The sequence below is a fragment of the Ovis aries genome, chromosome 5, assembly GCF_016772045.2.
Source record: "Ovis aries strain OAR_USU_Benz2616 breed Rambouillet chromosome 5, ARS-UI_Ramb_v3.0, whole genome shotgun sequence".
In the NCBI taxonomy this organism is placed as follows: Eukaryota; Metazoa; Chordata; class Mammalia; order Artiodactyla; family Bovidae; genus Ovis; species Ovis aries.
Window position 1 is genome coordinate 37,740,165 of NC_056058.1, and position 21,002 is coordinate 37,761,166.

The following is a 21,002-nucleotide window of genomic DNA, read 5'->3' on the forward strand; positions in this document are numbered from 1 at the left end:
TATGTATGCTAAGTTGCTTCAGTCATGTCCAGCTCTTTGCAACCCTTCAGACTGTAGCCCACCAGGCTCCTCTGTCCATGGGATTCTCTAGGCAAGAATACTGGAGTGGGTTGCCATGCCCTCCTCCAGGGGATCTTCCTAGGGATCAAACCCATGTCTCCTGCATTGGCAGGTGGGTTCTTTATGACTAGTGCCATCTGGGAAGTCTCCAGTCTTACATATAGTTAACATACAGTCTATTTTGTGACTGACCACTCGCCCAACCTGTCCACTCCTAGTGGTTATTATCCAGCCCCAGTATGAGGATCAATCCAATCTTTACTTCTGGTGGAGGTACTACCTAGTTTCTCATGAAATCTGAGTTACTAGCCCTGAGGGATGAGTCCCCTGCTGCCCTCCTTGGCCTGCATCTGGTATAACTTACCCCACCAAGACAAGACACACAAATGGCTCTCTGTGTGTTCTTCCACCTAAAGTATGTCACAGCCTGTTTACTTTTGAAGAATTCCTTTATTGGAGTTTCACCTTACCTTGCCACAACTATCTGGCTCTTCATGGCTGAGAATGAGCACTGACAGAAATTCATAACATTTTACAATAGACAATAAACACATGTAGTGCATGAAATCGTTACAATAATAACACAAACAATCATTTAACAGGATTGTTAAGAAGCAGGAATTTTCTCCTATCCCCCAATAACAGGTAGCTACTTAGCTTTTCAGGTCCTGCAATAAAATGCCCTCCTGCTCAGAATTCCTATTCATAGGAATCCCTGAATCAATTCTTTCTGCATGTTGAGGATGTGTTCCATTAGTTATTAAATGTGCTAAATTTCTGTCCATGGTAGAACCTTCATTTGTAGCATAATGTGTGATATTTTCACTTATCACACATTCAGGATTCATTAAGTGTGTTTATTTGAAAATTTTTAAAGTTTCACCCATTCAATAGTGTATATCACAACATTACAACAGTACAGTCCATTCAACTTGATTTATTTATGAGTGACTCTCCTGTTTTCTGTAAGATTTATAAGTCTATATGTTTTACATTTCCTACAATGAAATCCAAATTTTCACAAGTTGCCATCACTCCCCCAAATCAGTTATATCAAAGTTATTCTTCATGACTACTACTATATTAATTTATATTCCCTGAAGCCTGTTTCCTTTCCCTGAATTAGCCTATTGGAGGTCCTTCTTGGATCTTGTCCACTGACCAACGGATAACTGGAATTCAAAGCTATTCCTGAATTTCCTACATTTCTACTCAAAGAATTTACCCATGTATGAACTTTCTGTTGTGACTATGTGACTTCTAAATGAAGTCTTTTTCTCATCTGTATTTCTTATGTCCAGAAATGTCTACTTATTTTGAAGGCTTTTTTCATACTCCATCACTTTGATAGGTTTTATTCCCAGCCTGAACTAAATATTTCATATTCCATAAGGGCTCACCTACTTCAACACTGGAACCTTCCTTGCTGCCTATGACTGAAAATCACAGAGAAAAGAAATTACTCATGGTTTCATTTATACTGGGTAAATTATAAGCCATGAACAAGGACCTCAAATACTCTTATAAAGTTTTTCTTCCATTTGCGTTCCCTGATACTTGGTAAACTCTGCCTCCTATAGAGACATGCTCATCCTGGTCCCATCCAGAGCATTCCCTCCCTCATGAGTTCTCTTCTGTGATGTGCCACTATGACTTCCCATATTTGTCACATTTAAATATTCCCCTCCAGTATGGATTCTTCTATGCTTGGTGAGATTTGATCTGATATTGAAAGACTTCCCACACTCGTTACATTGGTATAGCTTCTTTCCAGTATGGATCCTTTTGTGTTGGTCAAGGACTGATCTATAATTGAAGGATTTCCCACATTCACAATTATAGGGCTGCTGCCCACTATGGACACTTTTATGGTTGATAAGACTCGAGTGTGAGATGTACGCTTTCCCACACTCATCACATCCATAGGGTTTCTCACCTGTGTGTATCCTTTTATGCACTGTGAGGCCTGAGCTGTTCCTGAATGCCTTCCCACAGCCATCACACACATAGGGTTTTTCCCCTGTATGAATCCTCTTGTGTTGGGAAAGGAGCGAGCTATAACTGAAAGACTTCCCACATTCAACACATTTGAAGGGTTTCTCCCCAAGATGGACTCTTTTATGGCTTATAAGAGTTCTGTTTGAGAAAAAAGCTTTTCCACATTCATCACATGTGTAGGGGGTCTTGCCAGGGTGGGTACTTTTATGGTTGATAAGGCTTGAGTGTGAGATGTAGGCTTTTCCACACACATCACATTTATAGGGCTTCTCACCAGTATGAATTCTTTTATGCACTTTAAGGCTCGAGTTGTTTCTGAAGACCTTTTCACACCTGTCACATTCATAGGGTTTCTCTCTAGTATGGACCCTTCTGTGTTGAGAAAGAAGTGAGGTGTAGTTAAAAGATTTCTCACACACATCACATTTGTAGGGCTTCTCCCCAAGATGAATTTTTTTGTGATTTACAAGGGTTCGGTATGTGATAAAGGCTTTCTCACACTCATCACACTTATAGGGCTTTTCCCCAGGGTGTACACTTTTATGATTTATAAGGCTTGAAAGTGAGATGTAGGCCTTCCCACATTCTTCACATTTGTAAGGTCTCTCCCCAGTGTGGATTCGTTTATGGACTTTAAGGCCTGAATTATTTCTGAAGGCTTTTCCACACTCATCACACCCAAAGGGTTTTTCCCTTGTATGAATCCTTTTATGTTGTTCAAGGGCAGAGCTGTAATTGAAGGATTTTTCACAATAGCTACATTTATAGGGCTTCTCCCCAAGATGGATTCCTTTGTGATTTTTAAGGCTAGAGCGTGAGATATAGGCTTTTCCACACACATCACACTTATATGGTTTTTCCCCAGTATGGAGTCGCCTGTGGACTTTGAGTCCTGAATTGTTTCTGAAAGTTTTTCCACAGACATCACATACATAAGGTCTCTCTCCAGTGTGAATTGTTCTATGCTGAAGAAGAAGTGAGTTATAGCTGAATGATTTTCCACACTCCTTACATTCATGGGCTTTCTTCCCAGGGTGAATGCTTTTATGGACTGCCAGGCCTGAGCTATAGCTGAATGCTTTGCCACAGACATCACACTTGTAAGGTTTCTCTCCTGTGTGGATCCTTTTATGCACAATAAGGCCTGAACTGTTCCTAAAAGCCTTCCCACATTCATCACATTCATAAGGTTTCTCTCCAGTGTGGATAACTTTATGCTGAATGAGGAGAGAGCTATAATTAAATGATTTTTCACACTCATCACATTTATAAGGTTTATCTCCAAAGTGGATGCTTTTATGATTTAGAAGTGTTCTGCAGGTAATGAAGGCCTTCCCACACTCATCACATTCATAGGGTTTCTCTCCTGTATGAATCCTTTTGTGGACTCTAAGTCCAGAGCTATTACTGAAGGTTTTCCCACAGATGTCACATTCATAGGGCTTCTCACCTGTGTGGATCCTTTTGTGGACTCTGAGGCCAGAGCTGTTCCTGAAGGCCTTCCCACACTCACCACACTCATAGGGCTTCTCCCCAGTGTGAATTCTCTTATGCTGATCCAAAACTGAGCTATAATTGAAGGATTTTCCACACTCATCACACTTACAGTTCTTTTCCCCAGAATGGGTGCTTTTGTGGTTTATAAGGCTGGAATAGGACATGTAGGCTTTCCCACATTCCTCACATTTGTACGGCTTCTCCCCAGTATGGATCCTCTTGTGGACTCGAAGGCTTGAGCTGCTCCGAAAAGTCCCTCCACAGTCATCGCACTCATAGCGTTTTTCACCAGTGTGCATAATTTTATGTTGAACAAGTCGGGAATTATATTTGAAGGATTTCCCACAGTCATCACATTTATGTGACTTCTTAACAGCACTGGCTTTTTGCTGTAGACTGGGATGAGAGTTTCCATTAATGCTCTCCACACATTTGACTTGTTCACTGTTTTTCTGTTCTATAGGGACAGTCTGGTGTGTAACATATTTTGAGCTCAGATGTAAGCTTTTCTCAGATGCCTCATCTTCCTGTTCTGTCTTTATATTTGCTGTATTCCTGGCTTTGCCAATCTTTTCCCTGAAGCCACTTTTGTCTTCCTTCATTCTTTTTCCCTCAGGCTTGTCCATCTGATTTTCTACCTTGCTATCCCAATCACAAGTTTCACCAACCTTAGACTCCTGCATATGATCCTTGTGAAGACCTTCCACTTTTGGCCACACAGATTGTGCATTTCGAATATTTTCATACTTTTCAGTTGATTCCTCATCCTCAGTGCCCCTCGTCTTCAAATGTGACACTAAACCAAGAAAATGAAAATGATACCTTCACTTTAGAAAAACTGAAGGAATTAATATCCAAATTCACTCATTTACTCCACAAATGTTTACTGACCACTTATGGTGTGATAGATATCATTTTTAACTGCTAGGGATACAGTCATGGACATGCCAAAATTTCTACCCCTGTGAAGTAATGTTAAAATGCTAGAGCCCTGGGTTGCCAATAGAACAGAGACGTTTTCTATTCCTGCATAACAGCTTAGCATGATGGCAAGTTGAAATGGATTGGAATGATGCACAGAATCAAGGCCAACATTGATCATTTGTTAAAATGCCACCTAGTCTCTGAAAATCAAACAGAGGGTCGAAAGAGTCTCTGAAGAATAGGAGACAGGAAGATTAATAAGACAAAAGCTAAGAAGTCATAATCAGCAGAGGGTTGGCAAAACTAAAAGAGAAATCAGTACATGAGTGGAGGTAATGGGGAGTTGGTTATGAAATCATGAGGACAGTCATGCCAGAGATGAGAAAGAAAACAAGCTGCAGATGCCTGTTGTTGGTATAGCCTCCTGGATTTCCTCTCCAAGGAAAACACTGACCCTGGAGAGTGGTTTAGTCAGGGAAGAACTCTACATGGAAGAACACACTCTGGCTTGCCAGGCAGAGGCACTCATTCCCACTTTATGAACAGGCTAACTGCAGTCAGAGCATATCAAAGATCAGAAGCTAAAATACAAACTGTCAAGCAAAGGAAATGATACTGCCTAGGCATAAATACCTAGATGTATGAGCCGAAAAAAGCTACTTAAGCTCTTTATGCCAGTTTCCTCATCTGTAAAATGAGGGCAATAGAACTGATGTATTAAATATATAAGGTATGGAGAACACTGCCAGTCACTTGGTTAATTCTATATGCTATAGCAACTAATTCATTATTTAATCAAGATCAAGTTATCGGATAAGGGTTGGAACCTGGGGATAAACCACAGGACTCAGGAAAGGCAAACTCCTTCTCAAAGCAGATTTTAAGGCCCAGGCAGTGACTCCTTATTCCCTTGAAGGCACTCTACACACAGCTGGCACTCTGTCAGCATGCACCTGCTAAAAGACTGACTCTTGAGAACAGAAGCAACAGTTCTAACTTAGTTGTCTCCCAGCCTTAGACAATTAGACATCTGTAATTAGACTTAGTTAAAATTCAGACCTCCCTCTTACCTGGGTATCAGACCCCACCTTGGTCAATACTCTGTAATTCTACTTAGAAACTCTATGTGAACATGTGATAAGAAAGCAGAAAAGTAAGATATATACTCTGGAGTGGACACATATAAACACCTGCACTCATGATCCAATTTACGCTTATAGGAGTGAATAATGTACTCTGAATTAACATTTACAGAACAGGAGGAGCTAGGAACTCAGAATATCACCAGGAAGCTAAAATAAAGAATCACTTGGTAGACATTTTAAAAAATGAAGATGAAAAGGTAGTTCATCTGAGAAGGCTTCACAAAATGACTATTAAGTAATATCAGGTAGGAGATCATTAGAAGTCACTGAAGAATGGTGGCACAACCCTAGTTCCATGCTCCCTTTCTTGGGCATGAACAACCTTGGGCAGAACAGTCATGCCATTTAAAATGTGAAGGCTACTGAGTGGTCACTGGAAATCCAGACCATCAATAGCAACACACCTTTTATCTGTGCTCTGAATCCTACTCCCATCACATGAGGGACCCTGCTCCACCCATTCCCTTTGATCTGGGCCCTTCCACCTCTACTCACCCTCAGCTCTGAGAAGAGAAATATGTTCAACTTTCTGCAACACAAAATCAAATCTCCAGAAATTGCCAGGGAGAAAACAAAATTTGTCAGAGTGGAAAAAGAGAAAAGGAAAAACTGTAAGGGAGGAGAACTACTCATACTATTTAAATATTCCAAAGGCTGTTATAACTAAAATAGTGTGGTGAAAAGTGAAAGTGTTAATTGCTCAGTTATGTCCAACTCTTTGGAAGCCCATGGACTGTAGCCCACCAAGCTCTTCTGTCCACAGAATTCTCTAGGCAAGAATACTGGAGTGGGTAGCCATTCCTTTCTCCAGGGGATCTTCCTGACCAAGGGATCAAACCTGGGTCTGCGGCATTGCAGATGGATTCTCTACTGTCTGAACCAAACAGCCAAACAGGGAAGCCCAGTGTGGTACTGATATATAAAAAAACAGAATAGGATAAAAATCCAGAATAGTTCCAATTATACACAGAATCAAGTATACAATAAAGGTGGTATTTCAAATTAATGAAGCAAAAATGGTCTCTTTAACAGTGTTGGAAGTAGATCCATTCTTTACATCATTCACAGGAATAAACTCTAAATGTAAGTGAAGTGAAGTGAAAGTTGTTCAATCGTGTCCAGCTCTTTGCGACCCCATGGACTATACAGTCCATGGAATTCTCCAGGCCAGAAAACTGGAGTGGGTAGCCTATCCCTTCTCTAGGGGATCTTCTCAACCCAGGGATCAAACCCAGATCTCCTGCATTGCGGATTTTTTACCAGCTAAGCCACAAGGGAAGCCCAAGAATACTGGAGTGGGTAGCCGATCCCTTCTCCAGACGATCTTCCTGACCCAGGAATCAAACTGGGGTCTCCAGCATTGTAGGCAGATTCTTCACCAACTGAGCTATCAGGGAAGCCCTCTCCAAATGTAGCAGAACTCTAAATATTAAAAAGTGACACCAAGAAAAAACATGGGTGAATGCCTCTACAACCTGAGCACAGAAGAAGTTTTTTATGACCCAGATGCAATAAAAGATTAACAAAGCTGATTACATAGAAATAAAAGTAAACTTGCATGGCAAAAAATACCATTAGCAAAACCAAAAAAATAAATGACAAAGTGGAAGAAAATATCTGCAACATATATTATATACAAAGGCTAATATCTCTAATATACAATGTTTTAAAGTTAAAGAGACTAAGAATCCTACAGAAAATGGGTAAAGAATATGAACAAACAATTCATATAAAGAAATACTAAAGTGGTCCTTAAACATGTTTTCAATTTCACTTGTAGTAAGAGAAATGCAAATGAGAACTATACTGAGATCCCCTTTCTCACATGTTAGATTGGCAAATATTCGGAAGCTTAAAAATATACTCTTTGGGTGAGGCTGTGGAGACAGTCTCATACATTACTGAGAATGCAAATTGGCATAACCTCTGTTGAAGGAAGTTTGCCAATACCTACACAAACATGTATGCATTATACTCCAATCCAGAAATCCCATCTAGGAATTTATACTGAAGATATACTTCCAACAACACAAAAGCATATGTGCACAAAGTTATTCATCATAGCATTATTTTTAATTACAGAACCTAGAAAATCATCTACATGTCCAAGCGTAGAAGACTGGTGTATATGGCACATATACACAATGGAGTACTAAAAAGAAGAGTAACATTTCTATAAATTGTTAGGGAGCAATTTCCAGGATATGCTGTAAAGCAAAAGAGAGCATATATGCTACATCTTATGTAAGAAGGAAAATAAAAAATCAGCATATAACTATTTATCTTTTTAGTAATGAGAAAATCCACGAAACAGTGAAGGCTGTTTCCTATTAAGTAGAGAGTGGGGGAATAGAACAGAAGAGAGAGGGGAGAGAGACATTCTGATTACAGCTTTCTGTATAGCTTTTACTCATGGAAGCATGATAATGTTTTGCAGATTCAAAAAATAAAATTACATCAATAAGACTGGGAAAGGGGGAAAGCCACTAAACTATAAAGTGAATGGGAACCAATGAACTCATTTGTGTTTTACATGAATTTGGTAAATGTAAGACCAAAACAAAAAAAAGGAAGAACTAACTCATGTCACTTGGGTACATAATATATAACTCTGTAATATATACTCGCAGTTTGGGGAAGGCTGGAGTGAGCAGCGGGGAAGAGCTGCAAACAACTTAACTAGTTTGGGAAGGTTTGTTTCCTGTAGTGTTATGGGCAAAGCAATTCAGAAACAATTTTAGATCTATTACTAGACTGAGTAAATGTGTTGATTTAGTTGGGAGCCAGAGCTCTCCTAGAGGAAGAAGGAACATAATAATATGGAATAGGGGAAGACAAGAAAGACCCTGTGGGGACAAATCAGAGGTATTACTGTGAACTTATGGTTTCTAAATTATATACAAATGTGCACATTATATAAATGTACATTCCCATGTATGTATATTTGTATGTGGTGGTGGTGGTGTAATCAATAAGTCATGTCTGACTTTTGAGACCCCATGGACTGTAGCCCACCAGCTTCTTCTGCCCATGGGATTTTCCAGGCAAGGATACTGGAGTGGGTTGCCATTTCTTTCTCCAATATTTGTATGTATATATGTGTAAATGTACATATACTTGCTAGCTTTGTCTGCTGAAAAGCTAAGAATCAAAAATATCTGAGTTAATGAGCACAATCCAGCACCTTGTTCTTGGACTCTACTACCATTATCTACTAAAATGAACCTGGAGGATTCCAGGCTGGGGCCAGGATAGGTACAAGATGAGCTGAGACATCGTTATGACAGCAAATTAAAAAAATGCTCAACAACGACAAAAAGATGATGTGAGCATATGACAAGACCACAAGAGCCAGCTTCAACACTGAATTTATGCTCCATAGCAATTATGTCAAGAATTATAAACCACTGAAAATAGGATTACATGAGTTCATACAGGTACAAACGGGAGAAAGGGAGGCCTCCTGTTTACAGGAGAATGCCAGGGCTGGTTGGTAAATGTGGAGGGAACAGAGTTGGAAGAAAAAAAAAAAATCAGCATTCTGCAATTATCAGAGTAGAGATTGGATCAGGGGAGAATTATCAAAGGATTCTAAGTCTAGGGGAATTCTCACGAGAAGCAGTATATATGCAAGGTCTTAAAATACTCCTTCACAGACTGCACGGGAAAAAATAGTAATCACATAGTGAAGAGATTAAACCATGGCTTGGCTGGTCCTCTTAAATTAGTATCACCAATGGGGGCAGATAAACATCATGTGATTCTAGAAGTGACACCCTGAGAAGGACACATCACCTACAGAATGCATTACCTGAACTGAAAAATAAATATCAGGTAGATCAGATAGATCCAAAAAAAGAACATTCTACTAAAAGGTATTTATATTCTTCAAAAGTATCATTGTCATAAAATACAAAAGCTACAGAAATGCTTCATATTAAAGCAGGCTGAAGAGATTTGACCACTAAATTCAATACGTGCTATCAACTGGATCTGTACTGCAGGTAAAGACTGTTATAAAAAATAACTGTGTCAACGGATGGAACTCGAATACGCATGGTAAGTCAGGCAAAAGTCATTAACAACTTTTAAGTTTACTGAAGCTGACAACTGCACTGTAATTATGCAAGAGAATATCCCTATAAATACACACTGAAGTGTTATGGATAAAGAGCCATGATGTGTATGTTACCCTCAAATGGTTTAGAAAAATAGATAGATATGCATGAAACATAAGAGAAGGAAGGTAAAATGAAGTAAAAAGTTAACCAAAGGTGAATGAATAAAGGGTATTTTTTCACTATTTTTTAATGTTTTAAATATATTAAAAATGTGATAATTGTTAGGATTTATTTTTCATTCTTTATCTTTTAAAAATTTTTATTGGAATACAGCTGATTTAAAATGTTGTTTCTGCTGCATTATTATTGAAAATTTTCTGTATATTGGAAATTAGTCCCAATAAAAAGTTTGTGTGTGTGTGTGCGCTCACTAGTGTCCAACTCTTTGTGACTCCATGGACGATAGCCTGCCAGGCTCCTCTGTCTATGGAATTTTTCCAGGCAAGAATACTGGATTGGGTTGCCATTTCCTTCTCCAGGGGATCTTCCCAACGAAAAAAATGTTAAAGTGTAAATTTAAAATTGTCTCAACTATTCCTTCCCCTTCAGATACTGCTTTTGCCATCCTGCCTCCTGTCCACAGTTGCATATTGAAAAAGTGGTCTTCAAGTCCCATCTCCCCACATGCCGCATCTATTCAATCTGATTTATGCCACTCAGGCCATGCTGCATTAGCTTCTTCAGGGCCAGGTGCTGACTCCTGAGTTTGCTGACCCTTGGATGTTCTGGCCCCCTGTTGCATCTGAAACCTCTCCTCTTCTGACTCTACATAACCTTCCTAGGCAGTCCCATCTATATGTGTGGCTCCTATAAGCTGTCTTGCAGAGCCTCATCTCTGGCCCAGACCCCCTCTTCAATTACAGAGTCTCATATCCACCCATCTTTTCTTCTGAATAAATCAGAAGTGGGCTCTCCCCTTTCCCTCACCACTCCACATCCAAAAGACCATTTAAGACCACCTATACAGTTCTCAAGTTCTCATCCCCAACCCCATTCCCACTGCTAAGAATTTAGTTTAAGCCCTCCTAAATTCCCTTCCAAACTTCTGCCATAGTCTCCCTACCTTCATTCTTAACCCTATGCAATTTTTCTTCCAACACTATCAAGAATTGTGAGCCCTCCCCAATAAGTGTTTAAAGGCTATCTAGTGTGGTGCTTGCAGAGAAGGCAATGGCACCCCACTCCAGTACTCTTGCCTGGAAAATCCCATGGATGGAGGAGCCTGGTGGGCTGCAGTCTCATGGGGTCACTGAGAGTTGGACATGACTGAGCGACTTCACTTTCACTTTTCACTTCCATGCATTGGAGAAGGAAATGGCAACCCACTCCAGTGTTCTTGCCTGGAGAATCCCAGGAACGGGGGAGCCTGGTGGGCTGCCATCTATGGGGTCGTACAGAGTCAGACACGACTGAAGTGACTTAGCAGCAGCAGCAGCAGCAGCAGCAGTGTGGTGCCTGAAGCTTTCTGCATCTCACCAGCTGGAGCAACTTGCTGGGGCCATACTAATTCACCCCTTGCTGACACCACACTTAGAATCCTTGGCCCAGATGGTTGGACCCTTTCCCTCAATAGACTAATTCTCAATTCCCTTCATGTCCTCTGGGATTCCTTGTTTGATTGGCTGTGGCCTGGCCTGGTCTGCATGAAATCGTAAGTACTTCACTGTTTACACCTCTGGCCTAGACAGACTCCAGGAGTCTCCCCGTTCTAGCCCTGCTTAACCACCTGTTTGGGGAGAAGCAGATTTTCCTATCATCTGACGTAGTCCACCCAATCCACTTAATGGCTGAAATCAAAACAGGGTAATATACATGTGCATCTTCACTGAAAGCAGATGGTCGGCAATGGAATTCATATTATGAATTGACTAAACAAAACTGATGACTAAGAAAAGGTCAGTCAAAAACAGAAGCAGAAAAGCTAAAAACCATAATGATAGTACTAGGAGACTTGCAAATTAGTAGAAGAGTCTAGCAGGAATATAGCCAATATATGATAATAATGGCAGACATAAAGCATGGATGAGGGAAGAAGGGGAAGGGACATACTCTGCTCCAAAGAACTAAGAAAAGCTTCAGGAAGAAAGGTCTAGTTCCAGTGGACAGAAGAGCAGATGCAAAGGGTTGGTGTTCACCATGCCCTGGACATATGGAACAGATGATGGCAGGCACAACTGGATAGGTGGGCAAAAATAAGGGCTGCAGCAGGGTCTGCCCATCATACTAAGGAGTCCAGGCTTGATTCAGAGGAGTTTTAGGTGGAGTGGAAAACTCAGATATACATTTTGGAAGATCACTTATTCTATCAAATCAGGAGGTTAAAGGGGCTAGATAGGAAACATTTTAGGCTTTGTGGGGCACATACAATTCTATCAGTTGTTTTTCTTTTTGGCTTGCTTTTAAGCATTTCTTTTAAAATGTAAAAACCATTCTCTGCTTGCAGGCCATATAAAAACAGATCAGAGATCCAGAAGTCTGCCAATTCCTGCTAGACAAAATCAAGGAATCAGAATTAATTTAGGATGGTGTGAGATAATGGCATTTTGGCTACATTTGAAGTGTCTTTTTTTTTAAGACTATGCTAGGTGAAATGGCATAATGTCTGGAATTTCCTTTAAAATACTTCAACAAAGAAATATAAAATGGGGAAAAGGAAACAAATATAGCAGAATCCTAATAACTGTTGAATCTGAATGATGGATGTACCAAGTTCATTATACTATTCTACTTTCCTATTATGTTAACATGTTTTTCATAATATAAAATTAAAAGAAAGATTACTCATTCTAGTTGCAATGGGAGAATGGATTGAGGAGGAGAGAGAACTTAGTACTAGAGTCTGGAAGATTATTATAAGCCAATCAATACTGATGTGTTTGCTAGCTCATGTGTCCCCTATGACACAAGAAAGGAATCACTTCAAAATCACAATTCCTACACAGAAAGAAAGCCAGATGGGTTTAACTTCTTAAAAGTCCTCAACGCTATAGGGGAACTCCTCTCGAATCAGTTCTCAACAGAGAGAAAACTAGTTCTATCCATATAGCCTAGTTATATCAGTTAAAAGTTTAAGCAATAGTAAGCCATCCACTCCTTTTAAATTACATAGGACCCACAACATCTGGGCACTTCTGTGCTTCACATTATTCATGTTCTACCACCAATGCCTGGAAAAGCTCACGCAGAGAGTAAGAATCTGTCCTTAATTTTTGCTATCCCTGCCCAAGAAAGTCAGGAGCCACTTCTTAAGAGACTAGACAACTCAGAAGAGAGGAATTGTGGCTTACTCTGGCTGAAAATTCCCGCCTTAACAACAGACTTCAACAAACAACAGGTACAACACATCTGCAGCTACTGAGGATTTTCAGAGTACCAACCATATTCCACAAATCCATCTACCATCTGGATTCTGTGTCTTAAGTTGCTGGATATTATACTGGACTTGAAGGTGACGAACAAAAGAAAGAAACAGAGAAAATAAGAGCGAATATGAGCACAAAATGCTTACAGACTCAGAAGTGAAAGGATAGGACAAATGAAAGATGAGACTAAGGAGTGTGTGAGAAAAGGGTTATGCAGATGGGAAGAAAGTATGGTTTCTGCTTTAGTTACTGCATTTAGTTTATAAGTATTGGAATTGTAAATGGTTAATATAAGTTGGTTCTACTGCTTAATCTTTATGATTAAGGGTGATTTTTTCCTTAAAGTAAAAAATGAAATAGAACATTCTCATACCTAGTAATGGGGAAGAGAATCCTAGTCATCCTAAGGAATAAGGTAAGCAAAGGAGATTTTGAAAGGGGGACTGAGAGATTTTCTGAAGCTAAAAGGGCAAGACTGGCTTGAAGAGTGTCATTAATAGACAGTTGTTTGTGCTCCTGTAAGGCTAAGTATCATAAACACAAGTATCAGGAGACAAAAGCTACTTGGTTTTATTTGTTCTTCAAACACTGTATGACATGTCAATCCCTTCTTTAAAAATTCTTGCTCAGATATGCCCTGGGACAAAGTCACTGGGTGTTCCGTAGTTTGAAGTTAACAAAGAAACTGGAAACAACCCAAATGGCCTAACTAGATCTTAAAAAATGATGGTACATCCAAAACATCCAAGGCCACAGGACCGGAAAAGGTCAGTTTTCATTCCAATTCCAAAGAAAGGCAATGATAAAGAATGTTCAAACTACCACACAACTGCACTCATTTCACATGCTAGCAAAGTAACGCTCAAAATTCTCCAAGTTAGACTTCAACAGTGCGTGAACCGAGAACTTCCAGATGTTCAAGCTTGATTTAGAAAAGGCAGAGGAACCAGAGATCAAATTGCCAACATCTGTTAGATCATAGAAAAAGGGAATTCCAGAAAAACATCTACTTCTGCTTCACTATGCTATGTGCCTTTGACTATGCTAAAGCCTTTGACCATGTGGATCACAACAAACTGTGGAAAATTCTTCAAGAGATGGGAAAAGCAGACCACCTGACCTGCCTCCTGAGAAATCTGTATACAGGTCAAGAAGCAAGTTAGAACCAGACATGGAACAAAGGACTGGTTCAAAAATGGGAAAGGAATACATCAAGGCTGTATATTGTCACCCTGTTTATTTAACTTATATGCAGAGTAGATCATGTGAAATACTGGACTAGATAAACCAGAAGCTGGACTCAAGATTGCTGGGAGACATACCAATAATCTCAGATATGCAGATGACACCACCCTTATGGCAGAAAGTAAAGAGGAACTAAACAGTCTCTTGATGAAAGTGAAAGAGAAGAGTGAAAAAGCTGGCTTAAAACTCAACATTCAAAAAACAAAGATCATAGCATCCAGTCCCATTACTTCATGGCAAATAGATGGGGAAACAATGGAAACAGTGACGGACTTTATTTTTGGGGGCTCCAAAATCACTGCAGATGGTGACTGCAGCCATGAAATTAAAAGATGATTGCTCCTTGGAAGAAAAACTATGAGAAACCTAGACAGCATATTCAAAAGCAGAGACATTACTTTGCCGACGAAGGTTCGTCTAGTCAAAGCTATGGTTTTTCCAATAGTCATGTGTGGATGTGAGAGTTGGATCATGAAGGCTGAATGCAGAAGAACTGCTACTTTTGAACTGTGGTGTTAAGAAGACTCTTGAGAATCCCTTGCACTGCAAGGAGATCCAACCAGTTAATCCTAAAGGAAATCAGTCCTGAATATTCATTGGAAGGACTGATGCTGAAGCTCCAATACTTTGGCCACCTGATGGAAAGAGCCAACTCATTAAAAAAGACCCTGATGCTGGGGAAGATTGAAGGCAGGAGAAGAGGATGACAGAGGATGAAATGGTTGGATGGCATCACTGATTCAATGGACATAAGTTTGAGCATGCTCCAGAGATGGTGAAGGATGGGGAAGCCTGGCGTGCTGCAGTCCATGTGGTCACAAAGAGTCAGACAAGAGTGAGTGACTGAACAACAAAAACATCCAAACAGTGGCCATGCCACTCCAATACTGCAGTGCTGTATTTAAAAAGAGAAAGAAAGAAAGAAAGAAAAAAAGCTTTGTGTTCTGATGACCTCTAATACAGATTAAGTAAAAGAAGCAAGGTGCAGAATTTTGAACAGTACCTTACTACCTGTATGAAAAAAAGGAGGGACTGAGTACATTCAAATTTACCAATATGTTTGCATAAAGAAACTGGATACACTCAAATTATCTATCAAATGTGGTTGGTTTTCTAAAGGGATTGGGCCTAGAAAGATGGCTGAACAGAAGGAGATCTTTTCATTGATATCTTTTCACATTTTTAATATCTGAACCATATGAATACATTACATAGTCAAAAACTTATTTAAGGAAATACCCTCCTGCTTTCAAAAAGGAAACACTCCTGCGGCCTCCTAATCCAAACGTTTTAGAGCAGCACACCCAGCCCGGGCCTTCCATTCCTCTTTCACATCCCCACGCCTGGATTCCCTAGAAGCCTCCTCGACCTATTTCTCCCTACCTAGTCAATTCCTTCTCTTTGTGAGAGGCAGCGACAGACAGCCTCTTCCCGGATCTCTCGTCTGTACAGAAGGTGAACTCTCCTAGGGCGAAGGCCGGGCAGCGCCTCCCAGCGATTCGATCAACACCTGCGGCAGTAGTCTCTCAACATCACGGCCCCACCAAACAAAACAAAAAGGGTGTGGGGCGGGGAGGTCAAATAACATGACCCCTCGGGATCCTTCCAAAGCTCGTATTCACTCTCAAATCCCAGGGACAAACTTAACTGCCACGGGCGCAGAACTGGGGGCTTTCTTTAAAGCACTGATTTTCTGGGTTCCCCTTTCGCCCGAGACAGCAGCGAAGAGCTGAGAAACACTGGTATGGGGCCCCCAGTCCTCCACACACCTGGCAGCCCCACCCCAACCCTGGCCCGCTCGGACAGCCGAAGTTGGGGCCCACAAGGAACCCGATATGTTCCAGGGGTGGGCCCTACACCTCTAGGCCGACCCGAGGTCTTCCCTCCCCTCTACGTCCCCCATGCGCTTCCTAAGGGGTCTGTAGCGAGAGGGCGCGCTTCCTCCCCGACCCCTCCCAAGATCCGAGGAATAGCCGAGACCCGGCCAAGAAGACAAGGGCGTGGCAGGCTAGGGCCGAGGGCGGGAGCGCGGGCGGCCTCGGACTCACGTACTGGTTGTGGCGGCGCCGCGGGAGCCCGGCCGCCGGCGGGACAAAAGCGCGGACGGCCCGGCCGGAAAAACCCAGGTCCGCTCTGGGGCACTTCCGAGTCCTCTCTACGAGGCTGGAGGACTGACTCGCTGATAGCTATTTTTTCGGGCACGTGACCAGTGGTACTCTGCGACGGCATCCGCGGCTAGAGAGGACTTGTTCCTTTACAGTTATAACATATATATTTAATTTATAAATTAATGGGAAGTGCTCATCGTGGCGCGCGTTGGGGACGAACCCACGAAGATTACAGTTTTCTAGGACTTCAACTTGCGGCGTAGGGCGGACAATAAAGCAAATGTGTGACTCAGTAGAAAAAACACCTAAGAACCTATGTACTTGAAGTTAAGTCGGTTCAAGTACACAGGGGGTACTTAACGTACCGCGGGGAGGGACGAGGGAGGGCGGAGGAGCCCAAGGGGACTTAGGAGCCCGACTTTGTTCGAGGGGCTGGCGCAGTGGCCAGAGTGCTCCTACCCACAGAGACCCGCAGAGAAGCGCTACCGGCTGGGCAGCCCTGAATCAAACCTGATCCCAACCCTTCAGTGGCTCAAGCCGGGCAGTGACCCCTGATGTCGGCTCCTGAAACCCCAGCTTGAGATGACTGAAAAGCGATGCTTTCTTTTTGCAGTAACATCTAAATACCTTTTATCTTAAGTTTAAGTAATTACAAAAGGCATTTTTGAGGCCACATTGTGAATACTGATACACACAAAACTACTTTCCGTTCTTTAAGAGGCATCCATCGGACTCTAGACAACTGACGACTTGATACTATCATCCACTTTAAACGATCAAAAATTTTACATCTTTTTGGTTTTTATTCTCGAACTTGTATTTTTATGTCCCTCACAGTTTTTATCCTAATCTAAAATATTTTCATTCTACGTACATCATTGAATTTGATCCTATTGTAAAAAATTTTTTGCAAGTTTTATTGTTCACCCTATTGTGCATTTCTGTAACAAAATTAGAAATTTACAATTTTTTCTCATGCTAAGTATTTTCTGGATTATTAATAAAAGCATACATATTGCAAAATACTACTATCAGTTCTTGGACAAAAAGTGAAATGCTTTTTTTGTCTGTGCTCCATTTTCTTTTCTGCCTGGGCATTTCTTTAGTTGCAGGGAGCCAGGGCTAATCTCTAGCTGCAGTCCTGGGTTTTCTCATTTCGGTGTCTTCTCTTGTGGAGAATGGGCTCTAAGGAGAGCGGGCTTTAGTAGCTGGCGGTGCGTGGGTCCAGGCTCCAGAGCGCAGACTCAATAGTTGTGGCACATGGACTTAGTTGCTCCCTGGCATGTGGGATCTTCCCAGACCAGGGATTGAACCATATCTCCTATGTTGGCAGGCAAATTCTTTACCGCTGAGCCACCAGGGAAACACTAAGATGGATTTTTAAACAATTCAATGATATATGAAAATTAATTGGATGGATTTTACTTATCTAGAGTTGTTATGGGAGAGTGGTTTCTTGCCTTTGGAAGAAAAAGTTCAGAGATGAGATAAGGAAGTCAAGAAAGCAAAGCAGGGATTTAAGCCATAGAGTGCCAGGCTTTTGCAACCCCATGGACTGTAGTCCACCGGGTTCCTCTGTCCACGAAATTCTCCAGGCAAGAATACTGGAGAATGGATAGCCATTCCCTTCATCCAGGGGATCTTCCCAACCCAGGGATCAAACCCCAGTCTCCTGCATTGCAGGCAGATACTTACATCTGAGCCAAAGCCACAGTACATGCTCAAAGGAAGAGCAGGCAGACTTAGGTGAGTATCTGCCGAGTTTCTTTACTAAGCTCGTGATATGGGGTGGCAAAATGAATGGACAGAATATTCACTGGGGAGGAAGGGGTTTGGGGTCATATTTCCTGATTTTCATCACAGCTCCATTTTCCAGAGGGAAAGGAGGGATTTTTGTCCTTATTTAGCCTTGATCAGAACTCACTCCAGTATCCTTGCCTGGAGAATCCCATGGACAGAGGAGTCTGGTGGGCCACAGTCCACAGGGTCCCAAAGAGTTGGACATGACTGAAGCAATTTCATATACATGCATGCAGAAGCCTTGATCAGAAGTGTCATGGCATAGGTGCATGACGGGAACTTCTTACCTGTAAGGCTAATTTTATTGTAATGAAGGCATAATGAGAAACAGGTTATATTTGTACCCCAGAGATTCCCAGCTTTATCTGCTTACACTTATCACCCCAGAATGTGTGGTTTCCTATCAGTCTGGAGGTTCTTGCTTTTCTTTGTTTGTCCAAGGACCCTCATTGTTTACAGGATGTGTGGCTTCCTACCATTTGGCCTATGTCCCTCCTTTCTTTGCTCATTTCTAGATATCTGCCTGTTCTAACAGAGTGAGAAAATGTTTGGCATAATTTCTATACTTCTTTACATTTTTTATAGATGCAAGTAAATAGAAGGAATAGAAGGGGTTTCTTTGAAGCAATTGGTTTTTGATCCATTTGGCACCATACTAGTATGAGATGTGCTTTCTCATAGAGGAGACCAGGCAGCTTCAAACCCTAGGGAGGAACAGAGTCCCAGGACTTTCTCAGGTCTTGTGGTTTTAGGCAAAAGCACACACATGTGTTGAAAATTGGGATTTTTGAGCTTCCCCACAAAGTAGCCAAGAACCGGGGTCCCCAACCCCTGGGCTCATGGACCATTACCTGTCCATGTCCTGTTAGGAACTGGGCCTCACAGTAGGAGGTGAGCAGCGGGAGAGCAAGCAGAGCTTCATCTGTATTTACAGCTGCTCCCTATTGCTCACATTAAAAAGACAAAAGATGTAGTGCTGATGTTGCCCAGAATTCACCTTTTAGGGTTCATCTGCCCCTTTGGAGTAGTTTTACGTGAACCGTGAACTCCCTGATATTCAAGCTGGTTTTAGAAAAGGCAGAGGAACCAGAGATCAAATTGCCAACATCCGCTGGATCATGGAAAAAGCAAGAGAGTTCCAGAAAAACATCTATTTCTGCTTTATTGACTATGCCAAAGCCTTTGACTGTGTGGATCACAATAAACTGTGGAAAATTCTGAAAGAGATGGGAATACCAGACCACCTAACCTGCCTCTTGAGAAACCTATGTGCAGGTCAGGAAGCAACAGTTAGAACTGGACATGGAACAACAGAATGATTCCAAATAGGAAAAGGTGTATGTCAAGGCTGTATATTGTCACCCTGCTTATTTAACTTCTATGCAGAGTACATCATGAGAAACGCTGGACTGGAAGAAACACAAGCTGGAATCAAGACTGCCGGGAGAAATATCAATCACCTCAGATATGCAGATGACACCACCCTTATGGCAGAAAGTGAAGAGGAACTCAAAAGCCTCTTGATGAAAGTGAAAGAGAAGAGTGAAAAAGTTGGCTTAAAGCTCAGCATTCAGAAAACTAAGATCATGGCATCCGGTCCCGTCACTTCATTGGAAATAGATGGGGAAACAGTAGAAACAGTGTCAGACTTTATCTTTTTGGGCTCCAAAGTCACTGCAAATGGTGACTGCAGCCATGAAATTAAAAGACGCTTACTCCTTGGAAGAAAAGTTATGAACAACCTAGATAGTATATCCAAAAGCAGAGACATTACAGAGACATTACTTTGCCGACTAAGATCCGTCTAGTCAAGGCTATGGTTTTTCCTGTGGTCATGTATGGATGTGAGAGTTGGACTGTGAAAAAGGCTGAGCGCCGACAAATTGATGCTTTTGAACTGTGGTGTTGGAGAAGACTCTTGAGAGTCCCTTGGACTGCAAGGAGATCCAATCAGTCCATTCTGAAGGAGATCAGCCCTGGGATTTCTTTGGAAGGAATGATGCTAAAGCTGAAACTCCAGTACTTTGGCCACCTCATGCGAAGAGTTGACTCATTGGAAAAGACTCTGATGCTGGGAGGGATTAGGGGCAGGAGGAGAAGGGGACGACAGAGGATGAGATGGCTGGATGGCATCATGGACTCGATGGACATGAGTCTGAGTGAACTCTGGGAGATGGTGATGGACAGGGAGGCCTGGCGTGCTGCGATTCATGGGGTCGCAAAGAGTCGGACACGACTGAACGACTGAACTGAACTGAACTGATGCCCAAAGGGGCTGGCTTCCAATTACGCTTTTAATCATTAAATTTGGTTACAAAAATTTAAAATAAAACTCCTTCTCCCACTATGACATAATGTCAGCTCATTATGTGAAATTGGAAAATAGAAAAATTAGGAAAAGCAATCACTTTTAATCTTGTTACCTAGTGACAATCACTGTTAATCACATATTAGCAAAGTTCTTTTTCTTTCTATTGCCACTTTTCAGATATTTTTCAGATAGTTATAAATATTCTATCTACAAGTTTTAGATAGTGCTTTTTACAGATAATTTTGAAAGTAAAAGTCACTCAGTCATGCCTGACTCTTTGCAACCCAATGGACTATACAGCCCATGGAATTCTCCAGGTCAGAGTACTGGAGTGGATAGCTGTTCCCTTCTCCAGGGTATCTTCCCAACCCAGGGATCAAACCCAGGTCTCCTGGATTGCAGGCAAATTGTTTACCAGCCAAGCCACCAGG

General features: G+C 41.5%; 1 protein-coding gene across 2 annotated transcripts; it reads right to left on the reverse strand.

Moving 5' to 3' along the window:
- Window positions 1-490: 490 nt before the first annotated feature.
- On the reverse strand, window positions 491-16,451 carry ZFP62 (ZFP62 zinc finger protein). Of its 2 annotated transcripts, none has more exons than XM_012178348.5 (2): window positions 16,405-16,451; window positions 491-4,351 (listed from the first exon to the last, which is right to left on the reverse strand). In XM_012178348.5, coding segments are annotated over exons 1-2 (2,718 nt in total). In that variant the 5' UTR covers window positions 16,406-16,451; the 3' UTR covers window positions 491-1,634. The 2 variants fall into 2 exon arrangements, with proteins under 2 accessions (XP_012033738.2, XP_042106326.1); XM_042250392.2 differs by having other exon boundaries at window positions 16,401-16,451.
- Window positions 16,452-21,002: the final 4,551 nt, after the last annotated feature.